Source organism: Pseudophryne corroboree, chromosome 3, assembly GCF_028390025.1.
Source record: "Pseudophryne corroboree isolate aPseCor3 chromosome 3, aPseCor3.hap2, whole genome shotgun sequence".
Taxonomy (NCBI): Eukaryota; Metazoa; Chordata; class Amphibia; order Anura; family Myobatrachidae; genus Pseudophryne; species Pseudophryne corroboree.
Genome location: NC_086446.1, coordinates 401,672,495 through 401,693,310, shown reverse-complemented (window position 1 = coordinate 401,693,310; position 20,816 = coordinate 401,672,495). Strand labels below are relative to the sequence as shown.

At 44.5% G+C, this 20,816-nt stretch overlaps 1 protein-coding gene across 2 annotated transcripts in view; it reads left to right on the top strand.

Moving 5' to 3' along the window:
* The window catches only part of MMP24 (matrix metallopeptidase 24), a 336,545-nt gene that overhangs the window by 269,177 nt on the left and 46,552 nt on the right, over positions 1–20,816 (top strand). For both annotated transcript variants that reach the window (XM_063960118.1, XM_063960117.1), the window contains 3 exons: positions 1,251–1,367; positions 2,451–2,755; positions 16,668–16,829. In XM_063960118.1, the coding sequence (XP_063816188.1) occupies positions 1,251–1,367; positions 2,451–2,755; positions 16,668–16,829 (584 nt within the window). The remainder of the gene's footprint in view (positions 1–1,250; positions 1,368–2,450; positions 2,756–16,667; positions 16,830–20,816) is intronic.

The following is a 20,816-nucleotide window of genomic DNA, read 5'->3' as shown; positions in this document are numbered from 1 at the left end:
TTTTGCTATTGGAACATATGGGGCAGACAAATGTCTTGTTACTTACTTGTTAAAGGTTGTTTACTAAAATGCAGATTTGCATAAAAAAAACTTCATGCAGAGAACCTAATTCCAAGAAACTGTAGGTCTGTCAGGCTCTGCAAACCTATATAATAAACATTATTATTGATAATAGATTTGGCTCTAGAGTTTATACTGGAATTTGTTTATTAACACTTACGTATATAGCGCCAACATATTCCATTGCTCTTTACAATTGGGAACAAAACCGTAATAAAACAAGAAAGAGTGCCCTTCTCGCAAGCTTACAATTATACAAAGTTCTGAAAGCAGAAAATATATATTTTTTTTCTGCTGCTTCCCATGGATAATATCATAGACCATTTATCATAGACCATTCACCAAGTGCTGCCTTCTCTAGTCACTGGGGGGTCATTCCGAGTTCTTCGCTCGCTAGCTGCTTTTAGCAACTTTGCACACGCTAAGCCGCCGCCTACTGGGAGTGAATCTTAGCTTATCAAAATTGCGAACGAAAGATTAGCAGAATTGCAAATAGACACTTCTTAGCAGTTTCTGAGTAGCTCCAGACTTACTAGACATCTGCGATCAGTTCAGTCAGTTTCGTTCCTGGTTTGACGTCACAAACACACCCAGCGTTCGCCCAGACACTCCCCCGTTTCTCCAGCCACTCCCGCGTTTTTCCCAGAAACGGTAGCGTTTTTTCGCACACACCCATAAAACGGCCAGTTTCCGCCCAGAAACACCCACTTCCTGTCAATCACATTACGATCACCAGAACGAAGAAAAAACCTTGTAATGCCGTGAGTAAAATACCTAACTGCATAGCAAATTTACTTGGCGCAGTCGCACTGCGGACATTGCGCATGCGCATTAGCGACTAATCGCTCCGTTGCGAGAAAAAAATAACGAGCGAACAACTCGGAATGACCCCCACTGTGAGGAGATTTGCTAAATAATTTATTGAGGAGGGTACTGTGGCAAGCCAGCACAGCTCAACCCTACACTGTACTCTGATTGGTGGATGACTAGTGCCATCCACCAATAAGTGTGTTATTTCAGTCACATGCTGTATGAATATGCTGTATATCTGTCTATTCCTCGGCCACCAAACACAGCTTTGTAGTGTGTGGCAAGCAGCTTCCTACTGCTACAATTGCTTCTCCCCAGGTTGCACCACTGATTGCCATTCTTAATGTTTGCTCTTTATTTCTGCCATAATGATGATGTAGGTGGATGAAAAAGCCTCGCTGTGGGGTGCCTGACCTTCCTAATTTAAGCCATAGAAGAAGGAACAAGAGATATGCATTAACGGGACAGAAGTGGAGACAGAAGCACATTACATACAGGTATTTTCTTTTTAGAATAATAAGAATGATTGTTTCTATATGTAGAGCTAACAGCTGCTTAATCACATGATGGCAGCATTTTCTCCCACCAGTCAGACCCCTTTTTGTAAAATATCCCACCCTCTCCCAGGGGTTGGGTATAGGATACTGGCAGTCTGGATGCCGGCAGTCAGAATACTGACACCGGTATCCCGACTGTTTGAAATCCCGACAGGGATGCAGGAGGCAGCTAACCATAACCCTCTACTTCCCCCTAACCCTCTCTCACCACAGCCTAACCCTAACCTCCCCTGTCCGCAGCCTGATCCTAACCCCCCTTCCCGTAGCCTAAACCTAACCCTCCCTCCCTACAGCCTAACCCTAACCTCCCCTGCCCGCAGCCTGACCCTAACCCCTCCTTCCTGTAGCCTAAGCCTCTGTCCCCACAGCCAAACCCTAAGCTCCCCTGCCTGCAGCCTGACCCTAACCCTTCCTCCCGCAGCCTAATCCTCCCCCCGCAGCATAACCCTAACCTTCCCCCGCAGCCTAACCCTCCCTCCTCAGCATAACCTAAACTCCCTGTGATACTTACATTCGAGATCCCGGCTGTCAGGGTGGTGGCATCGGCATTCTAACAGAGGTAGGTATGGATTCCGGCGTTGGTATTCTGACTGTCGGGATCCTAAGCCCCGGGATCCCAACTACATCCCGCCTAGAGAGTCCTTATCCTTTTTGTACCCATAATCCTCTCCAAAAACCCTCTATCATCATTTACTTATGTATTATAATCACACAATAAAATATATAACATCTTGGGGCTTTGCTCAAAATAATTTGATGCATAGAAAGACAAAATTGACGTGATAAAGTACAGGAGTCCAAAAACAAAAATGCATTTGTAGTTTAATTACAGCCTGTACAGAGAGAAGTGAGTAAAGTACCTTTAAATTGGCGTTGTAATGTTCATTTTTTGTCGTGAACTGTTTTTTATTGACAGAAATTGATATTACAGCTTACTTAAAACTATTGTCATATGAATGTGTTTTCTAGCATTGGGCCTGTTATTTTATTTATGCCACTCTTCTGTTTTTGTCTTTTTTTTAGCATACATAACTATACGCCTAAAGTAGGAGAGCTGGACACTAGGAAAGCCATTCGTCAGGCCTTTGATGTGTGGCAGAAGGTGACTCCACTGACATTTGAAGAAGTTCCTTACCATGAAATAAAAAATGAGCGCAAAGAAGCAGACATTATGATATTTTTTGCTTCTGGTTTTCATGGAGACAGCTCTCCGTTTGATGGGGAGGGTGGATTCTTAGCACATGCCTATTTCCCTGGCCCTGGAATAGGGGGTGACACTCACTTTGATTCGGATGAGCCTTGGACCCTGGGGAATTCCAATCATGATGGTGAGCTCATCCAATTACTCTTACCAAGTGCATTATCACGATATTGTTTGACAAACACTGACAATGAGAATGATTACTGCAGCTACTGTTTATAGTATAAGTCAAATGCTATTTTTGGATGATGTAATATGGTATCATATTTTGTATGGGGCACATTTTATTTTAAGATGTGGGCCTCTTCCTTTTGTTCCTGACTCTGTAAAAGTGTGTACAAGGGTGCTTAGTACATATTTGCTCTCAAAACAGGTTATAATGGGGGTAATTCTGAGTTGATCGCAGCAGGAAATTTTTTAGCTGTTGGGCAAAACCATGTGCACTGCAGGGGGGGCAGATATAACATTTGCAGAGAGAGTTAGATTTGGGTGGGTTATTTTGTTTCTGTGCAGGGTAAATACTGGCTGCTTTATTTTTACACTGCAATTTAGATTGCAGATTGAACACACCACACCCAAATCTAACTCTCTCTGCACATGTTATATCTGCCCCCCCTGCAGTGCACATGGTTTTGCCCAACTGCTAACAAAAATCCTGCTGCGATCAACTTGGAATTACCCCCAATAAACATATACATACATGGTTGAAATCAATAAACATAGGACATTTTGGTTAAACATTTGTAAATGATGGTTACTGAGTAGATATGTTGGAGCATACCAAGGCTCCAGCTATTTTAATTTAGTCTGCAATCAAATAAATGAAACCTCATCTCACGAACACTCAGGAAATGAAGCACTTTATTATCGTACTGAAAAATCTCTATTTGAAAATCAGTCAATAAAGAGGTAATGGCGTCTTGCACTAGTTTGTGTCAGATAGTTGTCCAATAGATTTTTATCTTGCATTTCACCTATTGTAGGTAAAATCCCATTAATACAGTAGTATCATGAAAAAAAAGGATGATTATCTGCAATCTGCAAAGGGTCTTTGCAATAAGTTATATTTATTGCACGGACCCATTATAGATTGCAGATAATTATCCTTTCAAAAAAATTAAAAAAAATTCTGTTCTGAGCAGTAGTTTTTCAAACTACTTCCTGTGTTATCAAACTATTTCCTGTGTTGTTGTGTGGTGCCCAGGAAAGTGTGTGTTTTATTTATCTCATGGACACATAGTCAAGCCAAAATTAAATTTTCACTTTTGAGTGGAATTGTACTTTAATGATTTCTGGGTAGCACCAGAATATTCCCATACCCATTTATTTCTAATGCATAGCTTAATTCCACCAAGGTTTGCCAAACACTAATTTTCTCCTGTCCTATTTGACATACTTTATTTCCTAGAGACTATCAACCAAAAACTGGAATAAAATTTGAGTGCTTCTTTATATATTTGTATAATAATATGTATTTCTGATAATATTTTATAAAAAAAAAGGTGTTTAAAGTTGAGATTATAGTATAGGTGTCTACTACAAGCTTTGCTTAAGACATCACAGTTATGACATAGTCATTGACATCACAATGAAATCTTCAATGTCATTGTTGAAATCACAAAACAGCGCATCTCAGATCGTAACATAATGTATAATTTAACCATCACAGATATAATGACTAATATTCTCAATGCCAATATCTTTGAAAACCACAATGGGTGATGTTATAATGGGTAAAGTATGACTGCTGATAACATTACAATGTATCCGGTGGGATCATGATGGTTTGATAACCTAGCACCATTCTTCAAATGACCACTAAAAATTGAGTTGTATAGGTGATTATTTATGAAACTGCAATTTCATGTACCAAGATAAACCCAGGGATGGCATCATTGATAATATCACAAGGGCTCACATCACCAGTAACAACAAGGGGCTAACATTATACTGTAATGCATAAACAGGGTCATAGTAAACCATACCTCCTAACATGACCCTCTCCATGAGGGACAGAATGCTCTGCTCCTGGACTTCCCTCTTAATCTATGATTGCCATCACCTGTGCTGAAACACCTTTCTTATCCATTAACATGTTCAACACAGGTGCTGGAAATCATAAATTAAGAGAAAAGTCCAGAAGCAGAGCATTGTGTCCCTCCTGGAGAGGGTAATGTTGGGAGGTATGAGTAAACCAGGTTGTTTTTGCCTTTTAAATGGTTGTTTCTTTAAGAGATCTCGCCAGTGCCTGCAAGTTGCATGCTAATTACATTCCCCCTAAAGGGGCTGATTTAGGTCAGTGCAGGTGATCTGTAGCTGCCCAGATGTCCAGTAATTTGGTGCAGAAATCTCACTTTTGCTTGAACCTGTATGAGGTGCAAATGTAATCAAGCGAGATTTCCCTGCCTGGAAATCCCTCAGTGTATTAGGTCGTGATGGGCTGATGGCACAGTACATGACATCACACATGACATTAACAATTATATCAAATTTGTTGGTGAGATAACAAATAAAGCTACAAATGATAAGATCAAAATGAATTACATGAATATTCACATTATAATGGATGTCATTAATGGATCTCAGTTGTTGGAATGGCAAAGGGTATTATCACAGAAGACATCATTACAACTGACATAACCATTCATTTAGTCACAAGTTGGAGTTATTTAGTGACTGGAATACATGTTTCTTCTCACATGACTATATTGTGACTATAATGGGTGAAATCACCAAGACATCACAATTAGTTATGTCATTAACAATATCATAGCGGGTAATTTTTGTTACGAAATGTAACTAATATTCACATATATTACTGTACTAGTGCTATAATAATATTGCCTTGTTAGACAATGTTGCAAAAAGCTGCAGCTGTAGATCAGAGTCTCAGCTATAAAATGCGTATGTGATATATGCACATAAATGACTTTTGTTACATCTGTACATATAAAGTTCCATATTGTGATTAACCACTAGTTAATATGTCTGCTGCCAAATACCTTATTAAGACATTATTGCTCTGCTAAAATGAACCTTGGAGCCTGTGTGTAATTTATTCTATTGTGTTTTCCATTCTGTACTGTTTTGTTATGTATTTGTCTTTGGGGAACTTTAATTAGTAACAATGACATTAATAGTACGGCTCTGCTTGTATACTGCAAAATGCGCGCACCAAAATGAATTGTAATGAGAAAAAACTCATTGCTACTTCTTTTGCTTTTACTGGGAACATAAAGCATAGAGACAAAGCAGATTCACAAGACACGCTGAAAAGAGCAAGTGGCAGACACTCCATGATATTATAGCTGCATCTCATAGCTGTGATCATATGCTGACATTTAAACAAACTGATATTGTGTGTCTGCAGTCACACAATTCATATTAAGTGTATTTATTTTCAAAGTTGATTACCCTAATCTTTGTTCAGTAAACACATTACCTGAAAGAAGTATACTTCTCTCAAGCAACTATTGATAGGGGGGAATGTAATAAGGTGTGAGAATCAGGAAGTGAAAGATTTTGTGAGTGTTCTCCTGGTTTGTTTTTTAAGTGGCAATCATTTACATGGCAAAATCAACCTGCTTTCGTCATGTAAATGATTGCCACTTTAATAAAACCAGGAGACTTCTTACAAAATCTCTTACTTCCTGACTTTATTACATTCCCCCTATAGATTTACACTTAGACCCCAATTTAAGTGATATATTAGGCAATATGACAGAATTCCTTTCTTTCAGCCAAGAGCGATTCATACGGCCTCCCACAGCCTTTCAGGTTAAAATTCTATGCAAAGGATAGCCCTTGGCAGCACACGTTCTCCAAATCTTCATCTTCATATTAGTGTGTGTGTGTGTGTGTGTGTGTGTGTATATATATATATATATATATATATATATATATATATATATAAACAAATGGTGGGCACACAAGTACATTTTAGAATCAAAATCAAAATTATTTTTACTTGTATCAATGCTCACATATATCCGAATAAAGCAATAAACAGCATCAGATAGCTCATTCTCAGGATATCCACACTGTTGTTTCTGGATTACAGCAGGCAGGCAGAGTCTCCTGGCTTCAGTAGCATGTAAATCGTTTGTTACTTCCTGGAGGGGTCCTATAATTTAACCACCCCCACCATCTGATAGGCCACTCCCAACATGTTTTGTCACTACCAAGGACTTTGTCAGGGGGCACATGGTGGGTGCGACATAGTGGGTATACACTAGAGGATGTGCTCGATCCAATCTGCCGAATCAGACAACATATCGTCTAGTGTGTACCCAGCTTAACAGTGGGAGCCATTGAACTTACTCAGCCGCTGTGATCACTGCAGCCTGTCCAGTCGCGGAATTGACGTCAGACACCCGCCCTGCAAACGCTTGGACACGCCTGCGTTTTTCCAACCACTCCCTGAAAACGGTCAGTTGCCACCCACAAATGCCTTCTTCCTGTCAATCTTCTTGCGATCAGCTGTGTGAATGGATTCTTCGTTATATCCATCGCCCAGCAACGATCCGCTTTGTACCCGTATGACGCGCCTGCGCATTGCAGTGCATACGCATGCGCAGTTTTGCAGAGTTTTGACCTGATTGCAGCGCTGAAAAAAATAGCTAGCGTACGGAATGGCCCCCTTTGTCAGGGAGCGCGGTTCGTCTGCGACATAGTGGATACACACTAGATCCAGTCTGCCAAATCAGACAACATATCGTCTAGTGTGTACCCAGCTTAACAGTGGATGCCATTGAAGGGCCGGCATGCACCCTAGGCTCCCACTGCACATGCATACTGAAGAATAGACAGACCATAGCAAATAATTACATCAAATAAGTAATTTTCTCTGACGTCCTAAGTGGATGCTGGGGACTCCGTAAGGACCATGGGGAATAGCGGCTCCGCAGGAGACAGGGCACAAAAGTAAAAGCTTTAGGATCAGGTGGTGTGCACTGGCTCCTCCCCCTATGACCCTCCTCCAAGCCTCAGTTAGGTTTTTGTGCCCGGCCGAGAAGGGTGCAATCTAGGTGGCTCTCCTAAAGAGCTGCTTAGAGTAAAAATTTTGTTAGGTTTTTTATTTTCAGTGAGTCCTGCTGGCAACAGGCTCACTGCAACGAGGGACTTAGGGGAGAAGAAGTGAACTCACCTGCGTGCAGGATGGATTGGCTTCTTAGGCTACTGGACACTAGCTCCAGAGGGACGATCACAGGTACAGCCTGGATGGGTCACCGGAGCCGCGCCGCCGACCCCCTTGCAGATGCTGAAGAGAGAAGAGGTCCAGAAATCGGCGGCTGAAGACTTCCCAGTCTTCTTAAGGTAGCGCACAGCACGGCAGCTGTGCGCCATTGCTCTCAGCACACTTCACACCAACGGTCACTGATGGTGCAGGGCGCTGGGGGGGGGCGCCCTGGGCAGCAATGAAAGTACCTATGCTGGCTAAAAATACATCACATATAGCCTCTGGGCTATATGGATGTATTTAACCCCTGCCAGGTTGTCAGAAAAACGGGAGAAGAAGCCCGCCGAAAAGGGGGCGGGGCCTATTCTCCTCAGCACACAGCGCCATTTTCCTACACAGCTCCGCTGCTAGGAAGGCTCCCAGGCTCTCCCCTGCACTGCACTACAGAAACAGGGTTAAAACAGAGAGGGGGGGCATTTTGTGTGGCGATATTATAATATATTAAGATGCTATAAGGGAAAACACTTATATAAGGTTGTCCCTGTATAATTATAGCGTTTTGGTGTGTGCTGGCAAACTCTCCCTCTGTCTCCCCAAAGGGCTAGTGGGGTCCTGTCCTCTATCAGAGCATTCCCTGTGTGTGTGCTGTGTGTCGGTACGTGTGTGTCGACATGTATGAGGACGATGTTGGTGAGGAGGCGGAGCAATTGCCTGTAATGGTGATGTCACTCTCTAGGGAGTCGACACCGGAATGGATGGCTTATTTAGGGAATTACGTGATAATGTCAACACGCTGCAAGGTCGGTTGACGACATGAGACGGCCGGCAAACCAATTAGTACCTGTCCAGGCGTCTCAAACACCGTCAGGGGCTTTAAAACGCCCATTACCTCAGTCAGTCGACACAGACACAGACACGGACACTGACTCCAGTGTCGACGGTGAAGAAACAAACGTATTTTCCATTAGGGCCACACGTTACATGTTAAGGGCAATGAAGGAGGTGTTACATATTTCTGATACTACAAGTACCACAAAAAAGGGTATTATGTGGGGTGTGAAAAAACTACCTGTAGTTTTTCCTGAATCAGATAAATTAAATGAAGTGTGTGATGATGCGTGGGTTTCCCCCGATAGAAAATTATTGGCGTTATACCCTTTCCCGCCAGAAGTTAGGGCGCGTTGGGAAACACCCCCTAGGGTGGATAAGGCGCTCACACGCTTATCAAAACAAGTGGCGTTACCGTCTCCAGATACGGCCGCCCTCAAGGAGCCAGCTGATAGGAGGCTGGAAAATATCCTAAAAAGTATATACACACATACTGGTGTTATACTGCGACCAGCGATCGCCTCAGCCTGGATGTGCAGCGCTGGGGTGGCTTGGTCGGATTCACTGACTGAAAATATTGATACCCTTGACAGGGACAGTATTTTATTGACTATAGAGCATTTAAAAGATGCATTTCTATATATGCGAGATGCACAGAGGGATATTTGCACTCTTGCATCAAGAGTAAGTGCGATGTCCATGTCTGCCAGAAGATGTTTATGGACACGACAGTGGTCAGGTGATGCAGATTCCAAATGGCACATGGAAGTATTGCCGTATAAAGGGGAGGAGTTATTTGGGGTCGGTCCATCGGACCTGGTGGCCACGGCAACAGCTGGAAAATCCACCTTTTTTACCCCAAGTCACATCTCAGCAGAAAAAGACACCGTCTTTTCAGCCTCAGTCCTTTCGTCCCCATAAGGGCAAGCGGGCAAAAGGCCAGTCATATCTGCCCAGGGGTAGAGGAAAGGGAAGAAGACTGCAGCAGGCAGCTCCTTCCCAGGAACAGAAGCCCTCCACCGCTTCTGCCAAGTCCTCAGCATGACGCTGGGGCCGTACAAGCGGACTCAGGTGCGGTGGGGGGTCGTCTCAAGAGTTTCAGCGCGCAGTGGGCTCACTCGCAAGTGGACCCCTGGATCCTACAAGTAGTATCCCAGGGGTACAGATTGGAAGTTCGAGACGTCTCCCCCTCGCAGGTTCCTGAAGTCTGCTTTACCAACGTCTCCCTCCGACAGGGAGGCAGTATTGGAAACAATTCACAAGCTGTATTCCCAGCAGGTGATAATCAAAGTACCCCTCCTACAACAAGGAAAGGGGTATTATTCCACACTATTTGTGGTACTGAAGCCAGACGGCTCGGTGAGACCTATTCTAAATCTGAAATCTTTGAACACTTACATACAAAGGTTCAAATCAAGATGGAGTCACTCAGAGCAGTGATAGCGAACCAGGAAGAAGGGGACTATATGGTGTCCCTGGACATCAAGGATGCTTACCTCCATGTCCCAATTTGCCCTTCTCACCAAGGGTACCTCAGGTTCGTGGTACAGAACTATCACTATCAGTTTCAGACGCTGCCGTTTGGATTGTCCACGGCACCCCGGGTCTTTACCAAGGTAATGGCCGAAATGATGATTCTTCTTCAAAGAAAAGGCGTCTTAATTATCCCTTACTTGGACGATCTCCTGATAAGGGCAAGGTCCAGAGAACAGTTGGAGGTCGGAGTAGCACTATCTCAAGTAGTTCTACGACAGCACGGGTGGATTCTAAATATTCCAAAATCGCAGCTGATTCCGACGACACGTCTGCTGTTCCTAGGGATGATTCTGGACACAGTCCAGAAAAAGGTGTTTCTCCCGGAGGAGAAAGCCAGGGAGTTATCCGAGCTAGTTAGGAACCTCCTAGAACCAGGCCAAGTGTCAGTGCATCAATGCACAAGAGTCCTGGGAAAAATGGTGGCTTCTTACGAAGCGATTCCATTCGCCAGATTTCACGCAAGAATTTTTCAGTGGGATCTGCTGGACGAATGGTCCGGATCGCATCTTCAGATGCATCAGCGGATAATCCTGTCTCCAAGGACAAGGGTGTCTCTTCTGTGGTGGCTGCAGATTGCTCATCTACTAGAGGGCAGCAGATTCGGCATTCAGGACTGGGTCCTGGTGACCACGGATGCCAGCCTGAGAGGCTGGGGAGCAGTCACACAGGGAAGAAATTTCCAAGGAGTGTGGTCAAGTCTGGAGACTTCTCTCCACATAAATATACTGGAGCTAAGGGCAATTTACAATGCTCTGAGCCTAGGAAGACCTCTGCTTCAAAGTCAACCGGTGCTGATCCAGTCGGACAACATCACGGCAGTCGCCCACGTAAACAGACAGGGCGGCACAAGAAGCAGGAGGGCAATGGCAGCAAGGATTCTTCGCTGGGCGAAAAATCATGTGATAACACTGTCAGCGGTGTTCATTCCGGGAGTGGACAACTGGGAAGCAGACTTCCTCAGCAGGCACGACCTCCACCCGGGAGAGTGGGGACTTCATCTGGAAGTTTTCCACATGATTGTGAACCGTTGGGAAAGACCAAAGGTGGACATGATGGCGTCCCGTCTGAACAAAAAACTGGACAGGTATTGCGTCAGGCAATAGCAGGGACGCTCTGGTAACACCGTGGGTGTACCAGTCGGTGTATGTGTTCCCTCCTCTGCCTCTCATACCCAAGGTACTGAGAATTATAAGACGGAGAGGAGTAAGAACTATACTCGTGGCTCCGGATTGGCCAAGAAGGACTTGGTACCCGGAACTTCAAGAGATACTAAGAAGGGACTTGCTTCAGCAAGGATCATGTCTGTTCCAAGTCTTACCGCGGCTGCGTTTGACGGCATGGCGGTTGAACGCCGGATCCTAAGGGAAAAAGGCATTCCGGAAGAGGTCATCCCTACCCTGGTCAGAGCCAGGAAGGAGGTGACCGCACAACATTATCACCACATTTGGCGAAAATATGTTGCATGGTGTGAGGCCAGGAAGGCCCCACGGAGGAATTTCAACTCGGTCGATTCCTGCATTTCCTGCAAACAGGAGTGTCTATGGGCCTCAAATTGGGGTCCATTAAGGTTCAAATTTCGGCCCTGTCGATTTTCTTCCAGAAAGAATTGGCTTCAGTTCCTGAAGTCCAGAAGTTTGTCAGGGGAGTACTGCATATACAACCCCCTTTTGTGCCTCCAGTGGCACTGTGGGATCTCAACGTAGTTCTGGGATTCCTCAAATCACATTGGTTTAAACCGCTCAAATCTGTGGATTTGAAATATCTCACATGGAAAGTGACCATGCTGTTGGCCCTGGCCTCGGCCAGGCGAGTGTCAGAATTGGCGGCTTTGTCTCACAAAAGCCCATATCTGATTGTCCATTCGGACAGGGCAGAGCTGCGGACTCGTCCCCAGTTTCTCCCTAAGGTGGTGTCAGCGTTTCACCTGAACCAGCTTATTGTGGTACCTGCGGCTACTAGGGACTTGGAGGACTCCAAGTTGCTAGATGTTGTCAGGGCCCTGAAAATATATGTTTCCAGGACGGCTGGAGTCAGGAAAACTGACTTGCTGTTATCCTGTATGCACCCAACAAACTGGGTGCTCTTGCTTCTAAGCAGACGATTGTTAGTTGGATGTGTAGTACAATTCAGCTTGCACATTCTGTGGCAGGCCTGCCACAGCCAAAATATGTAAATGCCCATTCCACAAGGAAGGTGGGCTCATCTTGGGCGGCTGCCCGAGGGGTCTCGGCTTTACAACTTTGCCGAGCTGCTACTTGGTCAGGGGCAAACACGTTTGCAAAATTCTACAAATTTGATACCCTGTCTGAGGAGGACCTGGAGTTCTCTCATTCGGTGCTGCAGAGTCATCCGCACTCTCCCGCCCGTTTGGGAGCTTTGGTATAATCCCCATGGTCCTTACGGAGTCCCCAGCATCCACTTAGGACGTCAGAGAAAATAAGAATTTACTTACCGATAATTCTATTTCTCGTAGTCCGTAGTGGATGCTGGGCGCCCATCCCAAGTGCGGATTGTCTGCAATACTTGTACATAGTTATTGTTAACTAAAACGGGTTATTATTGTTGTGAGCCATCTTTTCAGAGGCTCCGCTGTTATCATGCTGTTAACTGGGTTCAGATCACAGGTTGTACAGTGTGATTGGTGTGGCTGGTATGAGTCTTACCCGGGATTCAAAATCCTTCCTTATTGTGTACGCTCGTCCGGGCACAGTATCCTAACTGAGGCTTGGAGGAGGGTCATAGGGGGAGGAGCCAGTGCACACCACCTGATCCTAAAGCTTTTACTTTTGTGCCCTGTCTCCTGCGGAGCCGCTATTCCCCATGGTCCTTACGGAGTCCCCAGCATCCACTACGGACTACGAGAAATAGAATTATCGGTAAGTAAATTCTTATTATAAAAATGATGTCAACATGTTGGCATTTAATCACTGTTGGTATAAAATCTGATCCCCTCCCACCTGTATCAGTGATTTTATAACTAGATAATTCTCATCACATACCATAAACTCTCAAGAAACCCAACCAATAGGAACATCACAACATTACCCACAAACAATATTGAATAACAGTATAAAAGAAAAGCAGACAGGGAAGCACATATAGAGTAAAACACACTATGTAGAGGAAAATAGGAGAGGCTATCCCAAAAAGTACAATGGTAAAGTTGAAAATCAGAAAGGTAATGCTAAAGATAATCTATATGTATAATAATAATAATAATAATAATAATAAAATCAAGTGTTGATAAAAGAAATAGACAGATAAGATTCTCTCCACTGACTGTGAGTGCTGTTTAAAATTCTTACCTTCAACCCGCTGGGAAGCAGGAGCGAGGAAGAGAAAAAGTGGCTGATGTACTAAGCCTTGGAGAGAGATAAAGTACCAGCCAGCTCCTAACTGCTATTTTTCAAACACAGGGGCAGATTTATTAAGCCTGGTGAAGTGATAAAGTGGAAGGTGATAATGCATCAGCCAGTCAGCTCCTAACTGTCATTTTTCAAACACTGGGGCAGATGTATTAACCTGGAGAAGGCATAAGGAAGTGATAAACCAGTGATATGTGCAAGGTGATAAACATACCAGCCAATCAGTTCCAATATGTAAATGAACAGTTAGGATCTGATTGGCTGGTGCCTTTATCACCTTGCACATATCACTGGTTTATCACTTCCTTATGCCTTCTCCAGGTTAATACATCCACCCCCCCCAGCCTGTAACATAGAGGTTAGTACAGAGGTTCCCAAACTGTGTGCCGTGTCTCCCTGGGGTGCCTCGGGACACTTGCAGGGGTGCCCTGGGTTGGTGGTCCAGGACCAATTCAAATTATTCATGGTCAATATAATAGGCAAAACCAATGCTGGTGGCTGCCAGTCATAAAATATGTGGCCAAACAGAAGCAAATCTTGTCCGTCACCACACAACTGACCTTAAGGATGACATATAAACGCAATCTACTTAATGTAATATTTCTTTCTAAATTTTCAATAAGAAATTTTTGGCCTAGGGGTGCCGTGAAAAAAATTCAGATATTCTAGGGCGCCGTGATTCAAAAAAGTTTGGAAACCACTGGGTTAGTAGCTGATTGGCTGGTGCGTTATCACTTTCCACTTTATCACTTCACCCAGCTTAATAAATCTGCCCCCCAGCCTGTAACATCTCTCTCCACATTGTCACTCGCCAAGGCTTAGTACATATACGAGTGGTGATGGTGTTAGATGTGTGTTGTGATGGAAATCTCTGGAATTAGCATCACTGGCACTGGTGAGAGGGTCAGAATTCATGCCAACAAAATAACATACACACAAAAGAAATGTAGAATTTTATCTAGAATGCAGTCCATGTTTCCCATGAGAATGGCTTACAGGATCCAACTTGTACCTAATATGATTGACCCCTACGTTTGATAAACAGATTAATTCTTAAACTGTGATGCCAAATAAGTATAGCTTACAAAGCATGAGTGATAATCAAAATTGAGCATATGGGACCATATAAGACAAAGGGGGACATGTACTAAGCAGTGATAAAAGTGGAGAAGTGAGCCAGCGGAGACGTTGCCCATGACAACCAATCAGCTGCTCTGAATATGTTTATAGTATGCAAATTATAAATGTTACATCAATGCTGATTGGTTGCCATGGACAACTTCTCTACTGGCTTGTGTCTCCACTTTTATCACTGTTTACTACATGTTCCCCTTATACAGTTGGACTGATAAACATTCCCATTCAGTGCATGTTCACTGAAGATGCATTTGCAGATTCTGTTGCATCTTGCTACTCCTTAAGCTTACAGATGCATAACAGGGGAGGGAAGCAGCAGGCAAGTGTTGGCCATGTACAGCAAGGGGTTGTTAATGTAATAGTTATATATTGAGAGGTGTACACCCTCACAGATACCTATATCTGTAAACATGTCTCAAGGGGATGTTTACCCAGACCTTTGCAGTGTTGAAAAAAATCTAAATAAATAAATACATAAATAAATAAATAAAAAACATAATCACAAATAACCTAAAAATATTTTACTATGTGGCACAACAGGTCTTAATGGGCCTACACACTTGCCGATTTCTGCATAAAAAATAAACAATAACAACATAAATGGGGACGATATGTTGTCTGATTCGGCAGATTGGATCGAGCACATCCTCTAGTGTGTACCCACTGTGTCGTACCCACTATGTGCTCCCTGACAAAGTCCTTGGTAGTGACAAAACATGTTGGGAGTGGCCTATCAGATGGTAGGCGTGGTTACTTTATAGGACCCCTCTAGGAAGTAGAAAACGATTTACATGCTACTGAAGCCAGGAGAATCTGTCTGCCTGCTGTAATCCAGAAACAACAGGGTGGATATTATGTCAGTGTGGATATTATGTAATTTATGTCGTTATCATTTATTTTTAGCTTGAAATCGGCCAGTGTGTATGGGGGTCAGATTGATGAACAATGCTCGCTCCCGCATGTCGCTCAGCGTTCATCAATATTGAGCTGACATGCAGCTTAACCCGTCAATGTCGGGCTGAACTGCATGTTCGGGAATGGCGGCGATGATGTCACTGAACGTTATCATTGAACGATAATGTTCAGTGTGTATGCACTATATCGTTGGACGCTATATCATTCAACGATATAGTCGTCCATCGTTCCGCCGTCAGGTAGTGTGTACCCGCCTTTAGCGAGATGTCAGAGCACGATGGTGCTTAGAGTTTTACAGTATGCTTTGGCAGCAATGTTTGTGCTGGCACTTACAGTTCTACAGACACCAGTATACCGAAGCAGTTTATATCTGACAGGGCTTACTGTGACCAGTAATGCACACATCATAATACTATCTATTGACTAATTACTCCAACACCAACTAACCAAGGGTATTGGAAAGAGCTATGCTAACAGCATGATGTATGTTCCTAAGGGGTGGAACCTTATTTTTTTAAGGATGGTTTAAACTTTTCAATACAATAAAGCACAGGTTCTCAAACTCGGTCCTCATTACCCCACACAGTTCATGTTTTCCAGGTCACCTGTGGATTTTTAAAATGTGACAGTGTGTGACGCACAGTGCACCTGCCAGGTGACCTGGAAAACATGAACTGTTTGGGGTCCTGAAGACTGAGTTTCAGAACCACTGCATTAAAGTTTTTTAAAGCACTGTGGGGCAGATGTATTAACCTGGAGACGGCATAAGGAAGTGATAAACCAGTGATATGTGCAAGGTGATAAACACACCAGCCAATCAGCTCCTAACTGTTAATTTACATATTGGAACTGATTGGCTGGTGCGTTTATCACCTTGTACATATCACTGGTTTATCACTTCCTTATGCCGTCTCCAGGTTAATACAGCTACCCCTTTGTCTGGAAAATGGAAAGTTTAGAGGTGACAGTTGAGAATATTGGGCGGCCAGGACAAGCTACATTTTGCTGGTTGAGGAGATGAACTTATACACATGTCACATTCTCTGTGTTTACAATGTATTTTTAACCCATCTCTGCAGGTAACGACCTCTTCCTAGTTGCTGTTCATGAACTTGGTCATGCTTTGGGTCTGGAGCATTCAAATGACCCAAGTGCCATCATGGCACCTTTCTACCAGTATATGGAAACACATAATTTCAAGCTTCCCCAAGATGATTTACAGGGAATTCAGAAAATTTATGGTGAGTCTTTGGCATTCTAAGTAGTTATAAAAAAAAAAAAATAGTAGACAGATAATACTTAAATTAACGTTACCTCCAGTAAACGAGTTATTAATTATTCACGTGTGGTGTTAATACTTATGCAACCAGCTTTTTTCCTTTTTTTTGTTTATCAATGGTCAGCATTGTAAACTTGGTTGCTTGTTTTCAGCAAGTGACAAAAATAATATATTTCACAAATGTTTATACATTCTGTTTTACACAATATATACTGTGTCTGTGTTTCATTCCTCACTCATTCATCTCCATTACAGCTGAGATTACACCACGCACAGTACACCCAGGAGTTATCCTAACAAGAATAATAACAACTCCTGCGCCAGCCCCAATGCAGGAACTGTGAGAGAAACAGAAATGTTTCCCAGTGCAGCTCAGTGTCAGATGTCCTTTATCTGCTTCTCTGACATTATGGCTTTTTATAGACTTGGAACTTGGTACACAGTAGTGGGTGTATTATTACATGTATAATTAGTGACTGGTGAATGACAAACCATTGCAGGATATTCAAAGTCACAAATCCTTGTCCTATATTCTTGGCCTGTTTTATAGCCCATTTGGTCACAGTTTTCCTTGTAATAATAATTTCTGCAGCAGGGTACACTGTGTTCCACAGGAAAAACATCGGGGTGTAGAGATGGATCTTGATCCAGAGGCACCAACAGGCTAAAGCTTTAGACCAAGCATTCCCAACCACGGTCCTCAAGGCACACCAACAGTGCAGGTTTTAGTGATATCCAGGCTGCAGCACAGATGGTTAAATCAAAATAACTGAGCTACTAATTAAGTCACCTGTGCTGAAGCCTGGATATTACTAAAACCTGCACTGTTGGTGTGCCTTGAGGACCGTGGTTGGGAATGCCTGCTTTAGACTGTCCCTGGATGCATTGCGGGGCCTCCTCTATAACCCCGCCTCCAGGCACTGTGAGCTCAGTTTTAGAGTTGGTACCTGCATGAAGCAGGTCACTTAACAGGGGGGCTGCGCAGGCAGCCCTGAAAAAGCTTTTTAGAAGACTTCAAGGGCTGCAGCATTTCATATGTCAGTGTGACATACTGTGCTGCGGCTCCATCACCTCCCCAGTGTCGTTGCATACTCCCGCTGGCTCTATTCCCGGGTACTTGAAGCGGAGGCGCTCCGGTTCCTAGGTACACCACTGCAGATTCTCTCCTGGATCGCGTGGCTGCTACTAAGGGAGGAGCTAAGAGGGTCCCCCAGATGGGACCCGCCATTAAATCATGTTCCAGTCGCGGTTTAATGAGATGAACCGCGACGCTGGCGTGGACACTGTGACAGAGTAGGGACCCCACTATATCCACCAGGGCATGGGAGCGTAGGTTGGATAGTGAAATATCCACTTTAATAAGGCTCCATAGTATCCGGTGGTGGGGACCAGCATACGGGATAAGGCGCTTGACCTGTAGCCCCTCTCCCTGCTCCGGGCGCCATCTACTGCTGGTGTTCCCGCCCTGGAGCTGCCTCACACTCTCCCTCACTCCCTGACTGAGACTATGGGTGCCATCTTCTCACAGTAGCTGCAACTGGTCTCCAGGACTGCAGGGCAAGATCTCTCTGTAAATCCACCTGATTCATCAGCGCTGTGATTTTACAGACACTTAAGTATTCTACATGTCATTTTAAGACAGTGTTAGTTAAGAACAAATGTACCTGTGCTAGAATATATTGTACGAGTATTCTGATATAAACATCCGGTCTCGAACCGCGCATTGTTATATATATTCCTATACTAGTCCAGTGCAGTTTTATTGTCTTACTAAAATAATTATCTGCATTGTCACAGGGACTGTGTGTACCTGTATCTGCTGTGTGGATTTCACTTTCAGTGTATCCCAGCTATAGCTATCACTGTATTCTGTACCCTAAAGGACTAGGTGCGTCAGGGTCTAATATTTAGTGCTGCGCAGTATTTACAGTAGGGAGGCCAATCCTGGGCCATTTTTTTTAAAAACGCTCAATCCCGGGATTCCTGGGATCCCGGGATTGCAGTATGGATTGGTGTATGAAGCAAGGAGAGTGGGTGTGGAGGGCAGTGAGGAAGGGTGTAAGGAACAGCAAGTGAGGGTGAGTGTAGGGAGCAGTGAGGGAGGAAGGGAGTAGGGAGCAGTGAGGGAGGATGGGAGTAGGGAGCCGGGAGGGTGGGCGTAGGGAGCAGGGAGGGTGGGGGTAGGGAGCAGTGTGGGAGGCTGGCCTTAGGGAGCAGTGAGGGAGGGTGGGCGTAGGGAGCAGTGAGGGAGGGTGGGAGTAGGGAGCAGTGTAGGGAGCATATTTTGTACCTGCTTTGGAGTCTCCTGTCCCCTTTCCACGTGTGTCCCAATATGGAGAGGTTTTGGTTGCAGGCTCGTGGATCTCCGTTTTAAAGCCAGCATTCTCTTGCATGAGGATCAGCCCTTCTTCTATTAGGTTAAAGGTGGGCATTCCGACAGCAGCGCAAACTGAAGCCTATTCGGGTCACAGTCAGTGCATGTCACCACCTGAGTATCGGGATGGACAGCCGTAGATACACGTCACAGAAAGTTCTGGCAACATTTCAAACGAAGTGCCCCGGCCGCCAGCTAATCGGAGCCGCAGCTGAAGCTGTTATCCTGATTGGCTGCCAGTCCGTCAGCTCCGATTGGCTGGCGGCAGGCACTACATATGAAATGCAGCCGGCGCCGTCAGGTCAGTGTGTCCATTGCTGCCTGCAGTGTGTCCATGACAGCTCCATATACCCCACAGCCACCGAGCCACACAGCCGGGCAGTGTTTCAGCCGAGTGCTCAGTGCTCAGTGCAATCTAATCCTGCGAATCCCGGGATTGGAGCCTCCTTTTGGGCCAAAATCCCGGGATGCTGCCGATACTGATCCCGGAATTGGCCTCCTTAATTTACAGTTAAGTGTATTCTACTGTGTATTACAGTCACCTCCTCATACTGCATTTATTTTCTGTTTGTGTCCAGTATATACTGTCGCGTAAATAGGGGTTTTATTTGCAGGTATTGTATTTGTGTGGCTGTATCGTACTCTTATGCTCTACGGTTACATTCACTATAATGTCTACCACAAAGGGCGGGAATTCCGCAGACACTCCTGCATCATGCAGAGCATGCGACAAGGATTTGCCTGAGGGGGAAGTTTTGAAGGATGGTCTGTGTAGTATGTGCCATACATCTCCCAGTCAGCCCGCTGCTCCTGTAGCCAATCAGGAGCCACCTTGGGCGGCGTTCTCAACTATGCTTAATACGCTTATGACACGCCTTACGCCCCCTATGGGGCCTCCTGTGCCATTGCAGCCACATATTGTCCCTGTGGTAAATCCGCTCTGGGTGGATACTCTGTCTACCCAGATACAACAATTAAATCAATCCTTAGTTAGACCAAAGCCTACCCCTCGTCCCTCTGGGTGTCATCTAAGCGGGGTCACTTCCTCCTCACAATCCACTAATATCTCAGATGATACTTCTGATGAGGATGCGGAGTATACTGATCCGTAAGACACTGATACAGTTGCTTATGACGAGGAACCTACAACTCCCTGACTTAGTGGAGGCTATTAAGCTGATCCTAAAAATCGATGATAATGTGGATCCCACTACTGCGTCTAAGAAACCTGATAAGTTTAAATGTCAGAGGGTAGCTAAAGTGGTATTACCGCATTCTGACCATTTAGTAGACATACGTCAGGAACCCTGGTCTTCTCCATGGAAGAAATTCTCTCTGTCTAAAAAGATGCTAGCTCATTATCCTCTCCCTGCTGAGTTGTGTAACAAGTGGGAAAATTCACCGCCGGGGGATTCCCATGTCACCCGTATTGTGGTGTCATCTACTCTACCTGTCACCATGGTCACCTCACTGTAGGAACCGACAGATAAGCGTTTGGAGGGGTGCCTGAAGTCTATTTAGTCCCTTACAGGTGCTGTACATAGACCCACTAGAGCAGCCTCCCGGGCTGCAAAA